This window comes from Lactuca virosa, chromosome 7 (assembly GCF_052849685.1).
Source record: "Lactuca virosa cultivar CGN04683 chromosome 7, Lactuca_virosa_CGN04683_v6, whole genome shotgun sequence".
NCBI lineage: Eukaryota > Viridiplantae > Streptophyta > Magnoliopsida > Asterales > Asteraceae > Lactuca > Lactuca virosa.
The window spans coordinates 174,115,899-174,139,240 of record NC_136432.1 but is presented as its reverse complement, the minus strand read 5'-3'; the positions used below and the strand labels follow the sequence as shown (position 1 = coordinate 174,139,240).

The following is a 23,342-nucleotide window of genomic DNA, read 5'->3' as shown; positions in this document are numbered from 1 at the left end:
CCAGAGATCGGTGTTGGTAATGATAGGGTGAGGTCCATATTAAAATATTAAGTATCAAAAACATAATAAAAAGAAAAAGAAAAAGCAAAGGTAACATGGTTATTTAGAAGTATTTAACAAATGAGAGTGAACGGTAACAACCAAATGGACCATAAGTGCAATTTTTAGAAACTATGGAAACGAGTCATGTTAAAAATTGAAAAATTAGTCTAGAACCATGGATGCATGTAAACCACAGTGACCAAAACTGTAATTTACTCTTAATTGAAAAGTCAAACTGGTCAGGAACGGTGGATTTGTGTTAGGGTGTACGAAAGATCGTTAAAAGGCAAGGGCAACCTTGCTGACTTGCAATTGTTTATCTGCCAACTCCCATTTAACGCCCTTTTATCATTAACAACTTACCATTTTGTTTGTGATTTAGTCAGTGTTACTGCATTCCCATCTCGCCCTGCAAATAAGAAACCCAACTGCAATCGCTATTTATCTTCCCGCCTTTCATCTCTCTCTCTCTCTCTCTCTCTCTCTCTCTCTCTCTCTCTCTCTCTCTCTCTCTCACACACACACACACATACACACACACACACACACAAGCTGAGGAAGACGGCGAACTGTAATCGGTGGAGGCATTATAATGATAAAAGGAAGTCACATTATAGAGTCGTCTCTGTGGACGATGTCGGGGTTATTCAACTTCTTCATCCTTCTATTCTTCTTATCGACGAGTCTTCGTGATATCAGATCCGCCGCTCAACTTTTGCCTAACGAAGAAGGTACAGTGTTCCTTAATATTTAAATATTGCTCTCCGTTCATCACATTTCTGTTGTTATTTTTGTGTTTGTTTTAGTCACTACTCACTAGATCATTGTTCTGAATGTTTGAACGAACTGATGCTTCTGTTGATTTTGACTTTGGAATTTGCGTTTCGAGAAAATTGATTTCGGTTTAAAGCTTTATTTGGATAGTCGATGATAATCGTTATGCTGTTACCCAGTTTCTCTTTTACCTTTTCCAAATAAACATCTGTTTTGGAGCTCAGCTACTTTTACAATGTTCATAATCAACTGCAAAAGGAAACTGTACGGAAATTGATTTCAGTGTAGAACTTTAACGGAGATAAAAACATTTACTCCAGAAGTTTACTAAAGTTTTGATCCGTTCATCGACCTTATTGAAAATACGTTGATCTCTCCAAGAAATTTGCCCAGGTTTGGACTTTATTATTATTCAAGTATGGGAATGACTACATACAATAATAATAAGATAACAAAAATCTGAACTATTTGTTTATTCCTCAAGAAAAATCATCTATCATCGATGATCTAAGAACATAATAAAATTTCAAACATTAGAAAACTACAATACTTGTCATCTATGTTTGACTTCTTCAATATGTGATCACTGTTAAGGGTTTATTATTTTTTTATTTTAATGAAAACGAATAATCCTCTTTCAATAATAGTAGTCCTTTTAACACACTACTTAATACAATAAATTAGTTATTGATTATATTTCAAGCACATCTCAGTATAGAATATCAATAAAAATTGCAATTATGATTATAATCTAGCAATAAAGTTATAATTAAAAAATTAATACAAGGTCATATGAACTTATGGGCCCCGGAGTTTATTTTTAAAATTTCAACTTGGATCCCTATTAAATTCAGCTTCAGCCTCCAAACTTATTATGGATACAGTTAATAACAGAACGTGCTTCCGTTACCATGTCAGCTTTGATGGGCCCTTTTATTTTGTTTTCTTTTTCTTAATTTAAATATAGAACAAGTCAATAAGATAATACCAAGACCTAACATTTTATCATATATTATTACGTGATTCCTTTACTGTTTTTTTCCTTAGTATTTTCATTTTCATCTATGAAATGGTTATCTCATCTTACAAGAAAATCCTGACTTTTAATTCGTATATGTGAAGCGTAGTTGGATGAGTTGCTTTAAAGGGCGTGTCTTTGACTCTTTCCTTTTCAAATAGTTTGGACAAGGTGGCTGCTATCATCTAGAAGCATTTAATTAAGGCTAGCGTTACATGAAAACACCATTTGATGACTTGATTTGATGCTTGGCTGAATTGATGTCGTGTTATTTTTGTCAACCATGCAAAAATATATATTTTTGTTTTCCATCTGGCGTGTATAATTATAATTGACATTATAATTTATAACCTACTTCATTTTTGTGGGCATTATTTCCACTTGCTTGATATAATTTCAATTTCGTTCTTTATGATCTTGATCCATTCCTTTAAATATCTTAAAAATAACAATTAAGGAAGTCTATTCATTTCCATCAATCTACAAATTAATTAACTTGTATACCTTTGAACATTTGTTGACCTTTTACCTAGTTTTTGAAACTTATTATGAAAGTTTGACTGCTATAAGCATGACTAAATAATAAATGCTACTTGTCTTGTGAAAACTCATAAATATAGATAGGTTTTTAGGTGTAAATAATTATGACATTCTATTTATTCCTTTTTTTTTTTGTAACAGTTGAAGCTCTGGAAGCAATAGCCTCAAGGTTACAACATACTGGTTGGAGTGTTTCTAGAGATTCATGCAGCAGAAGTCAAGGGCTAAATAGGACAATTACCACGAGAGCTGACGGGTTTGTTATCATTGGTGGCAATATAATTTGCAACTGTAACACCACTGTTTGCCACATAACAACAATGTAAGCATCTATCTTTCTACAACATTTATTAATTATGTCACTAATCAATGTTTACTCATATTTTTTTTATACTTGTATTAAATTGCAGCCAGTTAAAAGGAATGAACTTGACAGGAGTTTTACCTGAAGAATTTTCTAATCTCCCTTTTCTGCAAGAAATGTAATTAAGTGCACCATTATAATATATTCTCATTATTATTAAATCTAATATTAAACTCTGTTATGCCTTTGAAATTCATTTTGTGTAATATGATGCATCTTCATGCAGAGATTTGTCTCGCAACTATATCAGTGGCCCTATTCCTGCAAGTTATGGTCAGCTTCGCCTTAGAGTTTTGTAAGAGTTGATTACTTTTTGTTTCAAATTTCCCATTTTGCCCTTGTGAATGTACTTTTAACACTGTATTTTCATAGGAGTTTTTTGGGGAACCGCATCAATGGTTCTATACCTGAAGCACTAGGTGATATGTCTACACTTGAAGAGTTGTAAGTTAAAATCCTTACCTTTCATGTTCACCCTATGTGAGTGGGACCTTTTATAGAGAATTTACTATTTTGACCTTTAGGGTCGTGGAAGACAATTTTCTTGGAGGACCACTTCCTCAAAATCTTGGACGCTTGTCTCGCTTGAGAAGATTGTAAGATTACTTTTTATATATTTTTTTTATAATATTTATATTTTAGTGTTGTTAACAAGAAATTTTTTTTTCTTGAAGCCTTGCTTCTGCAAATAACTTTACTAGAACTATACCGGATTCTTATGGCAATCTGACTAATTTAGAAGATTTGTAAGTCATAGATATCTTCTATAAATTATTCTCATTTTCTTTACATACTCTATATAAATTATTTAATCTTTTTTTTTATATTTCTTGCAGTAGGATAGATGGGAGTACATTATCTGGGAGAATACCTGATTTTATCGGAAACTGGAGAAATCTCACAAGACTGTGAGTATTATTTTAATTTTTACCCTCTTTATTGTCATTAAAAAGCTTAAAACTTTAATTATGTATAATTTATTTTGCAGTGATATGCAAGGAACGAACATGTCTGGACCTATTCCTTCTACAATATCTCTGCTGACAAACTTGAATTCACTGTGAGCACATTATTTTAATTTTATTGAATTTTCAGTCAATAATTTTATGGTAATAGACTTTATTAACATTGAACTTATTTTATATCAGGAGGATATCTGATTTGACTGGATCATCAAGTACGCCATTTCCTAATCTGGAGGCTATGACAAACATGGAGGATTTGTGAGTTGATTGAATAATTTGTGTGAAAGAAAATGAAATAATTTAACACAATAAGTGTGTTATATATATTATATTACTTATATACATAATTTTGCTACAGGAGTTTGAGAAATTGTTTGCTTACTGGCTCAATACCTCCATACATCGGACAGAACAATGACACTTTAAAATACGTGTAAGTCTGATTTTTTTTAAATTTATTATTTAAATTTAATGAAATTTTTGTCTGACTTTTTATTTTATTTTATTTGTAGAGACTTGAGCTTCAACCGACTGAGTGGTTTAGTACCCCCTTCCGTTTGGGGAAGAGATTTTGACACCTTGTATGCAACAGATAAACTTGGTCTAATATTGTGTCTGTTATAGTTATATTTCCTGTTTTTATTTTGATGTAAATTCTGATATTAAATATTGTCCATGAATGTAGGTTTCTGAATAACAACTTACTTTCTGGAGAGATTCCAGATTTGATATTTACTCGTAACAATGACAAGATGTAAGTAATACCCTTTAATTATTATTTCCATTACGCCATATTAGCAATATGTAAATCATAATAGCTATTATTTAGGTAAAAAACTAAAAGTACATTGATTTCTATTATCTGCAAAGAAATTTGAATGTGTTGCTATGATTGCAGTGACATAGCTTACAACGATTTTACAAGAGCTCCACCACAAATTTGTCAGTCATCTAGCTTGTGAGTTTTCCTATTCTACCCTTTACTGTATCACAATATTACTACTTTCTATATTCGCTAATTATATATACCTTTATTTATAACAGGAATTTAATTTCTGCCCTGTCACCTACAGCTGACCCAACCAATACGTATGTCACATGTAAACCTATTCACACACACAAAAAAAAAAATTATAAATTATATATACAATGATGTCAACTAACATAACATGTTTATAAATCTTTTAGAGGTTGGTGTATAACAGATGAAGTTACTTGCAGCAGAAACCCCATCCGTAAGACATTACTAAACTTATTTTGTAAATTATTATTATATTATATCAGTATCTAAATCTTGAAATGTATCTTAAATTCCAGATCATTCTTTGTTTATTAACTGTGGTGGAGCTAGAACAGAGTTTGAAGGAAATGAATATGAAGATGATTCAACCAGCCTTCAATCTTACTTCTTTACTACCTCTGAAAGATGGGCTTATAGCACTAATGGTCTTTTCATGGGTCAAGGTCAAGCTAGATTTACTGGAACCAATACGAATGTGACAGGTGGCGATATATACACAACAGCTCGCTTTTCTCCCGGTTCACTTAGATACTATGGATTATGTTTAAGGAAAGGGAGTTATAGAGTGAGACTCCACTTTGCTGAAATAAGTTATACAAATGATACCACATTTAGAAGCCTCGGAAGACGCTATTTCGATATATCAATCCAAGTCAGTAACAATAATAATAAGTCTATAATATAATAACACTTCCCAATTTTTTGATTGTATATTTTTGGTTATGAATTTAATTTTGTTTTATAGGGTGTTTTGCAATGGAAAGACTTTAACATTGTGGAAGTAGTTGGAGGTGTTGGAATTGGGACTTCCGTAGATTTTGATAATATCGTGGTTAACGGAAGCACGTTAGATATTCACTTGCAATGGGCTGGAAAGGGGACAACTGCCATTCCGGATCGAGGTGTTTATGGGCCTCTTTTATCTGCTATCGAAATAACACCAGGTTAGTAGTACCATCTTTCTACTACTTCTTCCGATTTCAAAATTTTCTTACTTTCACTTTCATGTAACATACCTATTCTCCCTTTTTGCAGAATACGACATCGGCACAGGACTCTCTGCTGGAGCTATTGCTGGAATTGTGATTGGGTCATGTGCATTTGTAGTGCTAATTTTAGCTCTACTTTGGTGGAGAGGCTATATTGGAGGAGACAAAGAAGATAAAGGCAAGAGACAATATATGCAAAAAAACAAGTTATGTCTATAAGATTTTTATACAATTCTAAGAGCTTTTAATTGTTGTAACAACAGAGCTTCGGGCGCTTGAATTACAAACGGGGTATTTCAGCCTGCGACAAATTAAAGCTGCTACTCATAACTTTGATCCTGCAAACAAGATTGGTGAAGGAGGATTTGGACCAGTTTATAAGGTAAGTTTCAAATGTGGCCTCTTATTTGGGCAATTTGCAGAAAATAGTAACATTCCATTTTTATATTTATATTAAAGTTTATGCGTTTTGTTCACAGGGTGTACTCTCAGATGGTTCCGAGATTGCTGTGAAGCAACTTTCAGCAAGATCAAAACAAGGAAACCGTGAATTTGTAACTGAAATAGGAATGATATCCGCTTTACAACATCCAAATCTCGTGAAACTTTATGGTTGTTGTATCGAAGGAAAAGAGTTGTTACTTGTATATGAATACCTCATAAACAACAGTCTAGCACGTGCCCTTTTTGGTAAATAACCAAATACTTTTCAGTTTTCAATATCCCGCAAATTCGTAGTCTTTTTTTTTTTTAATTGTGAATTTTTTATAGGTAAAGAGAACCAGAAGCTTAATTTGGACTGGTCAACAAGAAAGAAGATATGTATGGGAATCGCAAAGGGTTTAGCTTATTTACATGAGGAGTCAAGATTAAAAATAGTTCATAGAGATATAAAGGCCACAAATGTGCTTCTTGACAAGGATCTTAACGCCAAAATATCGGATTTTGGTTTGGCAAAACTTGATGAAGAAGAGAATACTCATATCAGTACACGAATTGCTGGAACAATGTGAGCATTTATTTTATATATACATATTTTACCATTTAACTTCATTAAAAATCTGACATATTTTTATGGTGTAAATATGTAGAGGGTATATGGCTCCGGAATATGCAATGAGAGGATATTTGACAGATAAAGCAGATGTTTACAGCTTTGGAGTTGTAGCATTAGAGATTGTGAGCGGGAAAAGCAATACAAATTATAGGCCAAAGGAGGAATTTGTCTACCTTCTTGACTGGGTAACTTCAAATTAAAAACAAAAATAAAAAATCTTGCAGGAAATGGCAGCATACTTTTCCCTTTTTATGAATGTGGAGAATATAGTTAATTTTTTACCCATAATAGCAATGTATTATCGATTTTCTTCCAAAAACAATAATTTTTAACGTGGAGAACCACTAACTGATTATCATTCGAATTTGTTTCAACTTGTTGCTTATTTGGCATTATTTGAAGATTTGGCAATTGTTTGCCACATCATCATTGGTTTCATGCCAAATACACAAAGGAGTAAATTAAAATTTTGGTCCAGGGGTGTAGCTCATTTTTCAGTTTTAATCCATGAAGTTTCTTTTTTAAAATTTTGGTCCTTATTTAAGGTTTTCATAATGCTTTTGGTCCTTGCTCCAATGAAATGACTATATTACCCTCCCTTCCTTTCGTCTTGTTAAATTTACAATATACAAACAATATAAATTTAAAACAGCATTAAAAAAAATCAGAGAAAAGGTAAATATAGGCATAGTCATTTTGCTTGGAGCAGGGATCAAAAGTATTACAAAAACGTCAAATAAGGACCAAAAGTAAAAAAAAAAAAAAAAAAAAAAAAAAAAAAAAAACGAGCTAAACTCAGACACCAAAATTGTAACTTACTCGAAGCAAAAAAGATGAATTGTACTAACTGGTTACCAATTCTTCAAGTTAAAAATTGTTGTTTTCGGTAGAAATATCACAAGTACGTTTGCTATCATGGGTAAAAACTAAAGTATATTGTTCATATCAATTAAAATGGAAAAGTACGTTGCTATTTTAACACGTATATCTCTTAAGACCCGAATTGATATCTTTTATTGGTGTGATCAGGCATATGTGCTACAAGAGCAAGGGAGTCTACTGGAGCTAGTGGACCCAAGTCTTGTTAAATACTCAAAAGACGAGGCAATGAGGATGTTGAATATAGCTCTCTTATGCACAAATCCATCTCCCACACTTCGCCCACCAATGTCACAAGTGGTCAAAATGTTGGATGGGAAATTACCAGTTCAACCCCCAGTGGTGAAACGAGGGGTGGAGAATCCTGACTTGAGGTTTAAAGCTTTTGACATGATATCACATGACAGTCAAACACAAGTCTCAACTATCTCGACAAATAGTCAAGGCCCAAGAAGCATATCCACTGATCGTCCGTGGATGGATACGACTTTGTATAAGCATGAGACACAGGAGAGTGCGTCTTCTGAGACGAAGCTTCTTCCCGATCTTGATCTTTATGATGTTGATATGTGAATTGGTAAGGTTTATGGTATATCATATGATTTATTTCATTCATATATGTTACTTGTACAAATTATTTATAGATTACAAATAGTCTATTAATTTATGGTTATACTTTATAATCACATTGTATTTTGTTTGAACGTGTATCATGATTTTATATAGAGTAACATTTTTGGTCCCAGATTATATAGTTAATTTTTGTAATTTTGATCTCAAAAATGTTTTCTCTTGCAATGTTGGTAATTATTTAAGAGGTTCTTGTAACATGTTTGGTTTATGTTCCAAGTAAAATGATTATTTTTAGTTTTTGAATATAGCTTTTTTTGTAATTTTGGTCCAAAAAATTTAGTCATTTTATATGAGTTGAAATACTTTTTAACAGCTACATATAATCACGGGGAAAATATCACTGTAGCACAATGAACTTATGTGTTTTGTCCGACTTGACTAATTATGTTTTTTTTCTGCGCAATAGGTCATCTAACTGTTACTGTACATGTCAATTAAGTCATTATCGTTAGTTTTTAACCATTCATCATTCCTCCGTTAACTAGTTTTTTAAATTACACGAATGCCCCTATGTTTTAAATTTCTTCCGTAGTTGCTCTTTACCAGTTATGGTTTAAATTTTACGACTAAAACTGCCACAATTTAGAAACTCTGGGGACCAAAGTTTAACATTATCATTATCCTCCCATCAATCTGGTTGAAACATGAAGCAGACCAATGGATTCCATAAACACCAAACCAAAATCATCCCAAAGAATTTTCAGATCATACTTTTGCTTTTAACCAATATCTTGAGCATCGATACATAGGGGTGTTTGGGATAGCTTTTTAAACTAAAAAGTCCTTTTTAAAAAAGAACTTTTTGATTCATGTCTTTTTCCAAAAGATAAATTTTAAAATGTGTTTGTTTAAATTTTTGAGGGGGCAAAGAGAAAAAAGCCAAAAGTTGCTAAAAGTCACATGACTTCTTAAACCTCTCCTTTTTCTTCTACTCAAAAAAAATAATTTAAAATATATTTTCAAACCAAACAACTTTTTAAACTTTTGACTTTTTGGAAAAACTAAAAGTCAAAAGTCACCCTCATAAAACATCAATCAACCACAATCAACAAATCCACAAATCCAACAATTTAGCAACAAGATACATAAACATCAATCAGCCACAATCAACAAACTCGTCATCAATTCACCATCAAAATATCTAGAGACATTCATAATAGGATCGATTGATCCCCATGAATGAATAGAGTTCGAACAACAAAATTAAGATATATTACAGGAACAAGATTGATGCAGAGGAAGAACAAGATTTAATCTTTAAAGAAAATTTGCGATCTGATGAAACTAATAACAATCTAGAGTCAAGAAAGAACACGATTTAATCTTTAAAGCAAATACTATAAAGCAAATTTGGTCCGGCTAATGACACCATATCATCTGCAAGATTCTTTAATCCCCAATTATTGACAACACTTACAAGATGAACTTTGGTTAATTTGTTAGCTCCTCCTTCTCTTGCTCTAGTTCTATCCCAGTGATCGAATCCAGTTGGGGATAAAGATGAAGGGAGTAGATCGATTTTGTAAGGACTAACACAATTCTAGGTAAATTACCTGATTTCCCTCTTTCCAAGGATCTAGAATAAACGTCGATTGTGTTTGAAACTAACTCTGCTACTTTTATGGGAAATGATCCGTCGAAATTGACGACGTCTACCACCATTACTACGACAGTTCGTGTACCTGAAACCGAACTCAACCTCCTTCGGACTGTATGATCGAACTCGAAATCGGGTAGCAGGTTTTTGACGGTTTGATCCTTCAAGTTCCCATAGGTCTGCAAGTTGTGGCACCTCGTGCAACGACTAGTCTTTCTGGCGATTTTGGGGTAGGGTTTTTGAGGATTTCATCGGGTTCAAGTAAGAAAATATCGTGAATGACATTTGATTAGGCTTTCAAGTTCCAAAAATAACTTAATACCAACAAATTATGAACAACAATGAATTTATCAGATTCAACATATTCGATCGATTGTGAATGAGCGTCAGGTAAGTTGGGATACGAAAGAGTTGAGGGAAGATGATGACAATGTTACAATTTAGTCCCCAGAGTTTCAGAAATGTGGCAGTTTTGATCGGTGCAATTTTAATCATAGCTGATAAGGAGCAACTACGAAAGAAATTTAAAACATAGGGTTCATTCGTGTAATTTAGAAAACTAGTTAACGAAGAAATTGTTAAAAACTAACGATAATGACTTAATTGACATATACAATAACAACAGTTAGATAACCTATTGCGCAGAAAAAAAAAAAACATAATTTGTCAAGTCGGACAAAACACATAAGTTCATTGTACTACAGTGACATTCCCTATAATCACGGAAATACCTTTTAATAGCTACATATAATAACTATGACCTTATAAGATATGAGTATAGTATTTGATATTTCATTGACTTTTTTGTTGGCCTTCTAATTACATTCATTCATTTTGTTAATCTTCATTCTTTAATAGAAAAGATATAATAAATTTCATCATTTTTTATCTAGTAGTTTTCAACAATATACATTTTTACGATTTTAGTCAAAGTTTAATTTTATTTTCATGACTCTTAAAAAAACTCCATTTTTATTTTTTACACCATTTAAAGCTCTTTTTTTCTTTTTTGTTGAGAAAGTGTTCTTTGAAGATTTTTACACCAAAAAAGTTTCAAAAAAATGTTTTTTTTTATTCGACAAAACTGCAAATTTAGTCCTTGTGGTTTGCAAAAAACTTTGGATATGGTCCAAAAAGTTTTCGACTTGCATAGAAGGTCCAAAATCAAAACTTTTATGTGAATTTGGTCCAAATAAATATGAAAAGACTATTTTGCCCTTATTATTTCTTTTTACATTTTCTTTGTTTATTTTGATTGTTTTAATATAAAAGAAAAAAAAAACGGGCATGACCATTTGACCACACAATACCCACCCCACATATCTCTCTCTCTCTCTCTCTCTCTCTCTCTCTCTCTCATCAAAAAGACTTCCATGATCATTTCGTTTCCATAGCTATCACCTTCCTTTCCCGTCAAGATGCCCTACAATAGTCGTCGACCCTTCTCGCCGGTAAGTTTCTTACCTCACACTGCCTCCATTCCCCTTTCTTCTTCTCGAGCCAATGGGTTTAAGTTTTAGAGCTTGAAGCCTGCCATCTAGACCAAAACCTCGATACGACAACGGTGAATCAGATAGCAAATTCGACAGCTTGAAACGTGTTAACTTGTGACAGCCTACCAATATCTTTCCCCCAGCCATCGAAATCTTCTAAGGTTCCATTTTAGATTTGATTTTGTGTTTTCTAAAAATTTCTAGGTTAGCTTAGAATTTTGATTTTCAATTTCTACAATTGGTGTTTATTATTATGTGGGTGGGTGTAGATTTTCTGGTGAAGAGATTTTCTGGGATCCATTCATTATCTCAAAGACTTTGTGAGTTTCAATTTCTGCAATTTTTGTTCAATTTGAGCAATTCGTGTTTATTAATGAGGAATTGGGAGTTTTGTTTATGCATATTACTGATGAAGAACAAATGATTGAATTTTACAAACATTGGAATCACCCACTTCATGATGCATCTTCTGAAAACCCATGAGCTTTTATGCATTTTCATAAGGTGGAATCCCTGACTGTGGTGTGTAGATGTAAGCATGATTGAATCGATTGGTGTTAAACTGAGTTGGGTTTCTGTAGGATTACATTGATGAATGCAAAACTGATGGATTGAAGCTTTTAAGGTAAGTTTTTGTTGGTTTTTTGACAGCTCGATTTGTTTGAAGGAAACGTAAAACCGATGTCCCTGGAACATTTAGAGATTGATTTTGAATATGTAATGGTGGGTGTTTTTGATCCAGTTGTAGGTTAAAGGTGGCAGTCCCCGTTGGGTCTTTTTTTTTGTTTGGGTTTTCCGATAAAGAAAATAGGAGAGAGGAATAATGGGCTGCAATGAAGCTTACACTCAATATTCAAGTGGATTTGTGTTTTGTTGTAGGCTTTAAAGAAGAAGAAGCAGAAAAGGAGGAGAGAGAGAGAGAGAGAGAGATGATGAGAGTGTGAGAGAGAGAGAGAGATGGTATGGTGGGGTGTATATTTTTTTTAATTTCTTTTTATTTTGTAATTATAAAAACATTATAAATGGTAAAAACAATGTAAAAAAGAAATTAGAAGGGCAAAACCGTCATTTCAGGTCTTCCAAGGACCAAAACCACATGAATCTACTAATTTTGGGACCAAATTCACGGAAAAGTTTTGATTTTGGACCTTCCATGCAAGTCGAAATTTTTTTGGACCCTATCTAAAGTTTTTTATAAACCACAATGACCAAATTTGCAGTTTTGTCTTTTTATTCTCATAGCTTAGATATGAGAAATTAAAATTTTCTCAGATCATATCTTCAATTTTTTTTTAGAATGGCCAGATCATATATATATATATATATATATATATATATATATATATATATATATATATATATATAGGAATGATCATTTGAGAACTCATAGTTTTCCAAGAACTTGAGAACTAAAAGTGGAGCGTTGGATCAAAAAAAAGGATGTCCAAGATGCATTGTGGCATTTTTGTAAATACATAGACAAAATAAGACAGAGGGGGTATGTTTTTAAAATGAATCAGGGGCATTTTAGGGAATCAAATATCTCTTTTAATTCCCCAGATTAAATATCTCATTTGCATCTCTCTCTATCTCTCTCTCACACACACACACACATACACACACACACACTCACGTCGTCTTCTTCACCGATTCACCCATCTGCCCTAGATCAACCTCAATCACCATCGGTTTCAATCATCGAGTCTGTCGATCTTCCCTTAAAATCACCATCGTCTCCACCACATTGATCTTAGTTCTGTTCATACACAAAATCGTAACCCTAAAATCATCAGGTTACATGATCCACCATTAATGAAATCAAGAAGGTAGTAAAGGTGCCTTTCCAGATCCAAATTGGATCAACAAAATGTGTGTTGTGCATCTCCGAGCTAGGCATCCGCGGATCACTGAAACGACAATCATCACCCCATCAGTTGATCGCCTTCGCCTCCGTTCCGTCTCCATTGATTGACCTTGTTTCCGATCAGATCTGGAAGAGGAGATTAACAAAATAAACTCTAGTGGTTGACAATGGAATTCGTTCCAATGTACGGATATTCGCACAACACAGGTTCTAATTTTTCATTTTATTTTAATTCCTCCATTAGTATATATGCGATTTTACACTTCAGAATTACCTATTCTGATTATTTTCTTGTTTGAATTGAAATTTTTGTTTTGTCTTAGAGTTATGATGCAAAAACATGCTTTGATTGATGTAAAATCTAAAAACATTGAACAATCCAGGCTTCATTATGGCAATTATCAACAATATGAAGGTGCGATTTAGCATTCAAGGATTCAGTTATTCTTGAAACATTCATCGGTCAGAGGTAACTAATATTATTCCATCTCAATTTTGTGGTTAATCTTGTTTTTATTCAGTGTCATATTAGTTGCGAATTTGAGAATTATAGTGTTATTACTAGTTAATAGTTAATAGTAATAATAATACCATGGAAATTAATCTCTGAAGTGTAATTTTTTGCTGTTGACCTGCAACAGCAGCCATTACTGATGCAACTTCTCTTCCCAAAATTGCCATGTTGGATTTCAGATCAAGTTTCATAAGGATGTCTGGATTCCATGTTCCTTCTTTTACTCTTGCTTGTCTTTTAGAAACTTCAACAGCCTACAAATTAAGATAATGTCATTAAATAATTTACTTTTTTTTATCCATTAAGGAAAAAAAATCATTTATTAAAAAAAAAATGGAACACCTGTACTTCAGCCTCTTGTCTCATTCTATCATATCTTTGAGCAAGACGAAGAGCATCTTCTAGTGGAGATCCCATTACCATTGCTCTTACTGGCTCTACCACCTGTTCAAGATTTGAAAAAACTTTCTATTTTTAGCTTTGTACTTTAACTCTTTCTATTTTTATAACACTAGTTTGAAATATCTACACAGTTACATTTGTATAATAATGGTTTGTATTAGAACTTGAGTCCCAAATGATTTAAGTAGGTTTCCTCTTTCCTTATCCATTAAAGCACGAGCTCTTGAAATGCTTTTTGCAGCTCTGGATAGTGTGCTACCACTAGTGCATGTGTTCTCAACACCATATTTCTTGCTATCTTCGGACAATTTTGTCCCTGTTCAATAAACTCTTCATGTGAATTTACAAATTACAACACAATGTCCATCAAATGGACTTGAAAAGAAAGTTGGAAAAAGAAGGTGCTTTTGAATTTGGTAGTTTGTCTAATAATGTCATATTAGTTGGCCACTCTATGGGTGATTTTGTTGCTAGAGCTACAGTTGTGTACCCTAATTTGATAAAGTCATCAGTTAAAATTGTTCTCACTTTATCAACTCCACATCAGTGAGTTTCTTTGGACTTTCTGATTATCATTGTATCCATAATTGTGATGTAATTTTCTTTACTCTTGCTTCAGGTCACCCCTCATTGCATTTCATCCTTCATTGATCCAAAAAGAGTTGAATGGTACAATTTCCATATCATAATGTACAACCTCTGCATATCCACGATTTTGTCTAGATTTGAACTAATATATTGTTCCTTCATCGATCTAATCGAGGTGAATACAGTGCACAAAATGTGGGCATTCACTCGGCTTTGATGGACCTTATAAGCTCGTCTGATGACACTGTCAGGGCTTGGGATACTCGCTCTTACCAACAAGTTTCTTCCTTCATGTGTCTCTAACAATTTGATTCCTGATTTTGATGTTTTGAAATACAATTTTACAGTTTGATATATTCTTTTTTGTCTATATGCTAGTGATATTGGTTCTTATTTGATTTTGAAGGTGGTTTATTGTATATATCTAGGTTTGATTTGGATCTTTTACCTTGATTTTGTCCTGTATTTGTTAAAATTTCTTTTAGAACCATTTAATATTATTTGATTTGATACTAATCCTAGAAATCTGTTACAAATGACATTTCAACATCTGAACTTTTATCAACAGAGGCAACATGCAGGTATATAGTATTATTTTATTTGTTTTTGATTATTTGTTTGAAAAATATTTTTTCAAAATAACATTGTTTTATGGTAGGCTCCAGAAATAGAAATCACCCCAGCTCCAAATGCAATACTATCTCCAGAACCAATAAACAACCTGGAATGTGCATGTATATAGGTACTAACTTGGTATCTATACATGTACATATTTTTTTCACATAGTTGTTTACTAACTTGGTATCTATACATGTACATATTTTTCACATACTAACTTGGTGATTCAGTTGTGATTCACATATGAATTACATGTGATTCACATGTAATTCACATATGAATTACATGTGATTCACATGTAATTCACATATGAATTACATGTGATTCACATGTAATTCACATATGAATCACTTGTGACACACATGTAAATCACATATAAATCACATATGAATTACATGTGATTCACATGTAAATCACATATGAATTACATGTGATTTACATGAAATTCGCATATGAATTACATGTGATTCACATGTAAATCACCTATGAATTACATGTGATTCACATATGAATTACATGTGATTCACATGTAATTCACATATAAATTACATATGATTCACATGTAAATCACATATGAATTACAAGTGATTCACATGAAATTCACATATGAAATACATGTGATTCACATGTAAATCACATATGAATTACATGTGATTCACATATGAATTACATGTGATTCACATGTAAATCACATATGTATTTTTGTGAGTGTTTTTGCATAAATCAGATTCTTTTTAGTTTTCTTGTAGATTTGGAAGAAATTGTGGTGAATATTGAAGAGATGGAAAATGATAAATTGAAGAAAATATGGAAATATTGACACGAAGACATGAAAATGCTTTGAAATTTTGTAGCATTTTTTGTTTTTTATATTTTATATTGTATCGAATAAAATATTTATTATATTGTGATTATAGATTAGTAAATAAAATGATTTTTCTTATGATTTTCTTACAAATATTATAGTATATGAAATATGCATATATGCATTTGTAAAAATATGTATAAATGTACCAAAAATGTTGATTTTTTTGGTTAAAAAAATATAGTATTTTTTAAATATTCCAGTTTTTTATTGATTTTTAAATTTTTTTTAAAAAATGCAGTTTTTTTTAAAAAAAATATTTTTTTCAATTTTTTTTTCAAAAAGTCATGTTTTCTATAAAAAAAAACTAAAAAATCTGCACTTTTTTAAAAAAAAACTGAAAAATACTATTTTTTAAAAAATCTGCAAAAAACTGAAAAAAAAATTCAAAAATTCATGTTTTCTTTAAAAAATTAAAAAATCTGCACTTTAAAAAAAACTGAAAAAAAATCCGAAAATTTGATTTATTATGTAATTTTTTAGACATTTTTATTAATATGTAGAATAACACAAAAAATTAAACATTAAATGAAATCGATAAGATTACGATCATGCCCTTAATGAATTAGTTTTGATCTAACGCTCTAGTTTAGTTTTCGGCTTCTCGGGAAACTGTGAGTTCTCAACCGATCTCAACCCTATATATATATATATATATATATATATATATATATATATATATATATATATATATATATATATATATATATATATATATATATATATATATATATATATAAAAGATCAAATGAAAACCCAAAAAAAATAACCACTCATTTTTAACTTATTTTTGTCTTTTTTAATATTTTGATTTTATAAAGTTTTTTATAAATGAAAAGCAATCAATAAAGAACTTTTTAAGAAACTAATTCTATAACATAGATCTGTTGCTTTCGTTGAACCTCTCCAACTCTCTTAGAGGGTGTTTGTTTTATCTTTTAAAACAAATTTGAGCCTTTATCTTTTCTTAAAAGTTAAAAAGGAGCTAAAAGATGTTTAGGAAAAGGAAAAGATCTTTTAAAAGAAACTTTTCAGAAAGAAGGAAAATGAGCATTTTGAAAAGTCAGGTATACGTGACTTTTTGTAACTTTTGAACCACTTCAAACTTAAATTACTTTTATACCCCCAACTATCCCAAATAACCTAATCAATTGAAGATACGTTCTTTTCTTCTCGTTCTCGTGTTGTCCGCTCCTCGTTCTTCTCTTCTCTCTGTCGTTCATCGATCTCCAAAGCAGTCGACGATCTTCCTCCAAAGCCGTCGGCGATCTTCCTCCAAGCCGACGATCTTCTCTGTCGGCGTCTCCTTTCTCCCTCTCCGACCAGGTAAGTGCAAACTCCGATTTTGGTTTTGTTTGTCTTGATTTTCGATTTTCGTTAGCAAAGAAAATGTCAACTTTCGATTTTCCTTGCACTGTATGTGATTTGTTCCTTTGATTTCGATTTTCCTTGCACTGTATGTGATTTGTTCCTTCAATTTGTTCCTTGCATGGATCTGTGTTGACTGTAAATTGATGAATATTGTGTTAACAGTTATAGATTTGTGAAATTGATGATTTATTGAATAATAATTAGTAAAATTGATGAAATATGGATGATATTGATTAAAGTGATGAAATTTTTTGTTCACAGGGACCGATTTGTGTTGTTAACAGGTACCCATTTGTGAAAATTATTCCAATTTCTTTATTCTGGTTTGTGTTGTTTTCTTCCATTGTTGTTCTATTTTTTATGTTTTAATTAAACTATAGTTCATGAATCGTATGAAAGATTGATTAGAAATTCTTTAAATTGATGAAATCATTTAGGAAGGTTAATGAAATTGGTTTGTTGTTTAAATGTTGATATGTAATTCACAGATAATGGACAAAAACCTCACCACTATTGTTGATTGTGAAACATCTTTAAAGATGAAAAAACCAAAATTTAGGGCACAACAAGAATCCTACAATCTCATACAAGGTGATACTAGTAGTGAAGTTTACGAAGAAGGTCCAAGTACACGTCGCACGAGTGATGATGATTTATATATGGCAGTGATACGAGATATTATTGCACAAGATATAATCACATTGCGAAGATGAATGTAATATTATCTATGATATTTTTTATGAATTATTTACAATTTGTATGAACGTTTTTTAATATTATCATGGTCTAATAAAAAAATTAGGAATATTTAAATGAAATTTATATTTTATATTTTCTAATAAAATGTTTACAAAATTATAATATGTGTTTAAAAATTGTTAAGTATAAAATAGTATATGTAAATTAGTAAATAATTGTAAATATGTAAGCATGTCATTTTTAGTCATTTTACATGTAAAAGTTAAACCAAACACTTTTTAAAAACAACTTTTGACTTTTGCTTCTCAAAAGCTAATCCAAACACATTTTTAAAAACATCTTTTATAAAAAGTCCTTTCACAAAAAGTCCTTTTACAAAAAGGACTTTTGAAGGTAAAAAGATATCCAAACACCCCCTTAACTTCTCCCACCAAAATTAAAAAACACACAACCATTAATCCCCATACATCCTGTCACCTTCTGCTACCGGAGACCACCGCCTCTTCCAACCTTCGGCGAACTACTGCCATCGACCACCTCCAGCCACCGTTTTACAAATTTCATCATCTCCAACTTACCTCTGGCTACTTACAAAACCGAAGAAAACACAGATCTCGTCAGATCTGATGAGATCTAATGTAATCACCATCGTTTTTTCTTCCCGTCAAACATCGATGTATGTCACAACTAGCATTTTAGTTAGGAAATTCTATTCTCATGTAAACATTCATCCAGTGTAATAACTTGTACTCTAAGTGAATGCCATACTCTATGCTCATTCAAACACATTTCTTATCGTCAATAAGGTGTTGAAAACCCTAGAAATCCTGGTTCCAGTCTAATATGAGCTAGGGTTCTCTTATTGGGCCTAATGGACCAATAAACCTTCAACTTGACTATATTGGGCCTAGAAACCCTAATTGGGCTCTAATTAGACCCACACTTGTAAAACTTTAGCATATTGGGCCATGTGGGCCTAGGATGATCCTTCTTATTTCTAGTGGGTCGTAAACTCCTTAATTGGGCTTCATTGGGACGAGACTCTTAATAAGGGCCCAATGGGCCAAAAAATATTATGAGGCTTCTTAAAACTTGATCAAAACCAAGATTGGGCCCAAATCCCTTTTTCTAGCCCAACTCCCGGCCCAACTATAAAAAAAAAAAGAAATCAACAAGGGTGCTTAAGAGGTGACACCTCACTAATGTTTAGTGGTTAACCATGCAAAAATCTCATACTTATAGGACTCTAAACCCCCATGTAATAACCAAAAATCAAATTCCTCATTCTCTTCTTATTGCTCTCGGCCGAAACTCCACCACACCACCCTCATATTTTCCTTCAAACACTCTCAAGAAATCTCTCAAAAACTTCTCCTTCTTCCACCAAGGTTTCGAGATTTTGGGTGTGTTTCAAGAGGATTTTTCATCAAGATCATCATCCTTGGTAATATCTCACAAACCTAAGTTGATTTACTACATCTTTAAACTTAAATCACTCCTCTTACACCCATATTTTTGTGGATCATGTTTCTTAGAACCATCCAAGTTCGAAAACCTCTTCAAGAGGCTTGCTAAAGTCGAGATCTTCTTCAATCTCTTCATCAAACCAAATCCAAACCCCCAAAGTGAGTTCATACCCCCTTGATTTTGGTTTTACATTGTTTTTGGGGGGAGAATACAAGTTGCTATGTGTTAGATCTATGTATTTGTGCATGTTTATGTGTGTTTTCTAAGTGTATGTTGTGATTGGGTAAAGAAATTCATAGATCTAGACAATATTTGGAAACTACAACACTTTATGCAACTTACTATAAGGATAAATATGCTAAAACATGTGAAGATCCATAAGAAACTAAACAACTCTTGAAAGAGAGCTATTTTTGACAAACAAACAAAATATTGAGACTTTTATGCCATATACGGTTTTACAAGGGCTAAAATGGTCTCATTTACATAAAAATGGGTTTTTATAATATTCATAGTTTCCAAGGGGCTTAAAGTGAAATTTTTCGCATAATGGGCCATAAAATGGGCCTTAAGTTTTTTCTTGGGCTTAAAGTGTAAAAGTTTGGTTTTTGTGGACTAAAATGTCATTTTATACAAATTTGAGTAAAAAATGTGAATTTACGGATATAGGTGCTGAAAATGTCACTTTCCTCGAATTTGAGCCAAAAATGTTATTTTTATAAAATTTGGGCCAAAATTGTCATTTTTATCAAAATGGGCTGAAAATGTAAATTCATATAATAAAGGGACCGAAAATAGCAATTTAAATATATTTGGGCCAAAGATGTTAATATTTATGATTTTGGGCCAAAAATGAAGTTTTTACCAAAATGGGCCATAAAAGCTATTTTATTAGAATTAAGCCCATAAAATGAAAACTCTTAGCCTTAGGGGAACTAAAGTGTCAAATTTTCCAAAAATGTGACTAAATTGTATATTTTCGGTATAGTGGGCCAAAAATGTCACTATTACGAAAATTAAACCTTTTTATATTATTCTATTAAACCCTTAATCAAAAACAAACAACGAAATAATAATAAATGGACTAAATACCTTTATAACATTTTATTGGGCCTAATACCCTCGTTACATGGCTAATGGGCCTTAGGGGCCCATTTAAATGTATATTGGGCCTAATGTTTCCATAACATGTTTATTGGACCTTTGTGGTCCAATTTCCATGTTAATTTGGGCCTAAGCTATGGATCACAAGTTAATTGGGCATTAGTGGTCCATTTACATGCCTATTGGGCCTGAATTACCCTTTCACATGCTTAGTGGACCTTAACTGTCCCTCTACATATTTTTTGAACTTCATGTACTCATATACATACTTTTGGATTTGAAAACTTAAAACATACCCGTAAACATTATACATGGTGTAGTACATTACTTGTGAACATGTTAAGGATCTAGTGAGACTTGTCGGTTGACATCCTCGGGTGTATGATCGTAGCCTGTAGTTATAACCAGAGTCTCCTGGAGGGAGAGCGGGAGTTTGTGTATAGATCTATACGGGGTGACGCCCCACACCTGAGCTGTTCGCTACAGCTAGACTAGGTCAGTCTAGGGTGACAAACCTTACCTTCGACAAACCAGCGTCTGATACGCCATGACAGGCGAATTAGTCATTATTAAGCATGGTTGTAACAACTCACATAGAGATCAATACCATAAGAATATTACGAAATACAAATACAAATCGTGGCGACACAAAACGTACATACATTAATACATGGTCTTAGGGTTTTAAGACTACATTACTTTTATAGTCAGGAAATATCGGATTTTATGGGGAAAAATATACATTTGTACACTACCTTCAACTTACAACAGAAACAAACAGGATTTTTCGGGAACTTATTCTTACATATTTTCTACAATGGAAACCACACATGCATTAATACTTGATTTGATATATCATTTTCAAACTCTTGTGCAGAAAATATCGGATTTTCTGGTGTTTTACTAATGATACAAAACTTTTCATTAAAATACACTTATGAACTCACAAACATTGTTATGTTGACCGTTTTCAAAATAACTTGTATTCTCAGGAACTCGTTAAGCGGAAGAATCAACAAGAATATGGGATTTTGTTTTGTGTACTATTAAACATCGTACGTTGAATGTTTTGGTCATGTAATTTAAAGTACTGTACTTGATGTAAACAATGACATTTGTATTATATTATGCATGGTGATGATGATGTTATGTTTCATTTATATTCATTGTAATGATATTTCAAGATGAAGTCACGTGCAAGCCCCCAGACGTTTTCCGCCGTCTGGTTCGGGGGTGTGACAATGTAAGACCTATAGATACAGTCGTTGCTTCAGATATGCTCCAACGAGTATCTGATATGTATGGTAGATCTCGAATGCATTAGATCTGGACCTTCTTTCACTCAGATCTAGAATCTCCGATGACCTTCCAACACCACCACCACGAACCTCCGACACATCAGTTCCACAACTACATATGTGTAACGCCCCGATTCTCAAGTATTGATTTAATGTGTGAGTTCTTGATTTCAAGGGCTACTCGACGAGTTGATTGCCTTACTCGTCGAGTAGCAGCGGGTTGGTCCACGTATTTTAATGACCTACTCGCCGAGTCCAAGAAGGGACTCGACGAGTAGGAGCTGGCAGATGAAACCCTAAATCTCGGGGTTTTGCACCCTATTTAAAGGATCATTGGCCTCCCCCAGCCTCCCCTGTACTGCCCTTTGTCCCTCTCAAACCCTAAATCGTGTGTGTGCGTGTGTTCTTTTGGTGTGTTCAAGCTTGGAGGAGGAACTTTAGAGAAGGAAACACTTGGGGAAGCAAGGAAATCAAGGCTAGGAACTCGTGGGGAGCTAAGAGATTCATCAGTTGTCACTCTTTGGAAGGTATTAAGCTGTTCATTTAACTCATCTCTCTTCTAACCTCTTTTGGATGGGTTTTGTGAAAGGGTCCCCATGTTTAAGCTAAGATCTGAAGTTGTAACTTCAGATCTGGACTCGCTTTGACCTCTAGATCCATAAAGTCATCAGCCTTGCCTAGTAGGAGCCTTCCCTCAAGTGTGAGACTTCATTGCAAGCTTAGTTTTGCCATTTAAGGGTCTTAAAGCCTTGCATGCACGTAAAGTTTGCGACTTTACGTGATAAACATGCCCTAGAAGCTTGGATATGTAGTCTGGAACCTTGCCATGGCTTAAAAAGCGTCTGCATGGATGAAGGTCTGCAAGGACTCGGCGAGTTGGAGGAACAACTCGGCGAGCCCGTTGAAGATGGCCATGAACTCGACGAGTTGGATGAACAACTCGGCGAGTCCGTTGAAGATTGCCTTGAACTCGGCGAGTCGGCTAGGGTTTCTCCCAATTCTTGGACACGTATGAACTCGGCGAGTTAAAAGGGAACTCGACGAGCCAATCAAGGATTTCACGACTTCTCGAGTTCAGTAAGGACTCGACGAGTCGGTGAACTGCACTCGACGAGTCGAGTCAACATGGACTGTTGACTTTGACTGTGGACTTTGACTTGGACCAAGGGTTGACCAGTTG

General features: G+C 33.1%; 2 protein-coding genes across 2 annotated transcripts; one reads left to right on the top strand and one right to left on the bottom strand.

The window, feature by feature from the left end:
- The first annotated feature begins 370 nt into the window (after positions 1-370).
- LOC145124267 (putative LRR receptor-like serine/threonine-protein kinase At1g53440) lies at positions 371-8,394 on the top strand. The gene is made up of 24 exons (XM_079059535.1): positions 371-773; positions 2,516-2,696; positions 2,785-2,856; positions 2,965-3,033; positions 3,111-3,182; positions 3,263-3,334; positions 3,413-3,484; positions 3,575-3,646; positions 3,727-3,798; positions 3,887-3,961; positions 4,062-4,136; positions 4,216-4,284; positions 4,389-4,457; positions 4,602-4,661; positions 4,748-4,792; positions 4,892-4,938; positions 5,021-5,376; positions 5,470-5,668; positions 5,760-5,891; positions 5,977-6,095; positions 6,193-6,403; positions 6,485-6,722; positions 6,805-6,955; positions 7,800-8,394. The coding sequence occupies exons 1-24, from the start codon at positions 635-637 to the stop codon at positions 8,220-8,222; spliced, it is 3,090 nt and encodes a 1,029-aa protein (XP_078915661.1). The 5' UTR covers positions 371-634; the 3' UTR covers positions 8,223-8,394.
- A 5,403-nt stretch (positions 8,395-13,797) lies between these two features.
- On the bottom strand, positions 13,798-21,131 carry LOC145127325 (SH3 domain-containing protein 2-like). Its single transcript, XM_079062541.1, is given in 6 exon segments — positions 13,798-14,004; positions 14,093-14,194; positions 14,317-14,468; positions 16,851-16,861; positions 18,771-18,813; positions 21,089-21,131. Coding segments are annotated over 6 exon segments (558 nt in total).
- Between the last annotated feature and the right edge of the window lie 2,211 nt (positions 21,132-23,342).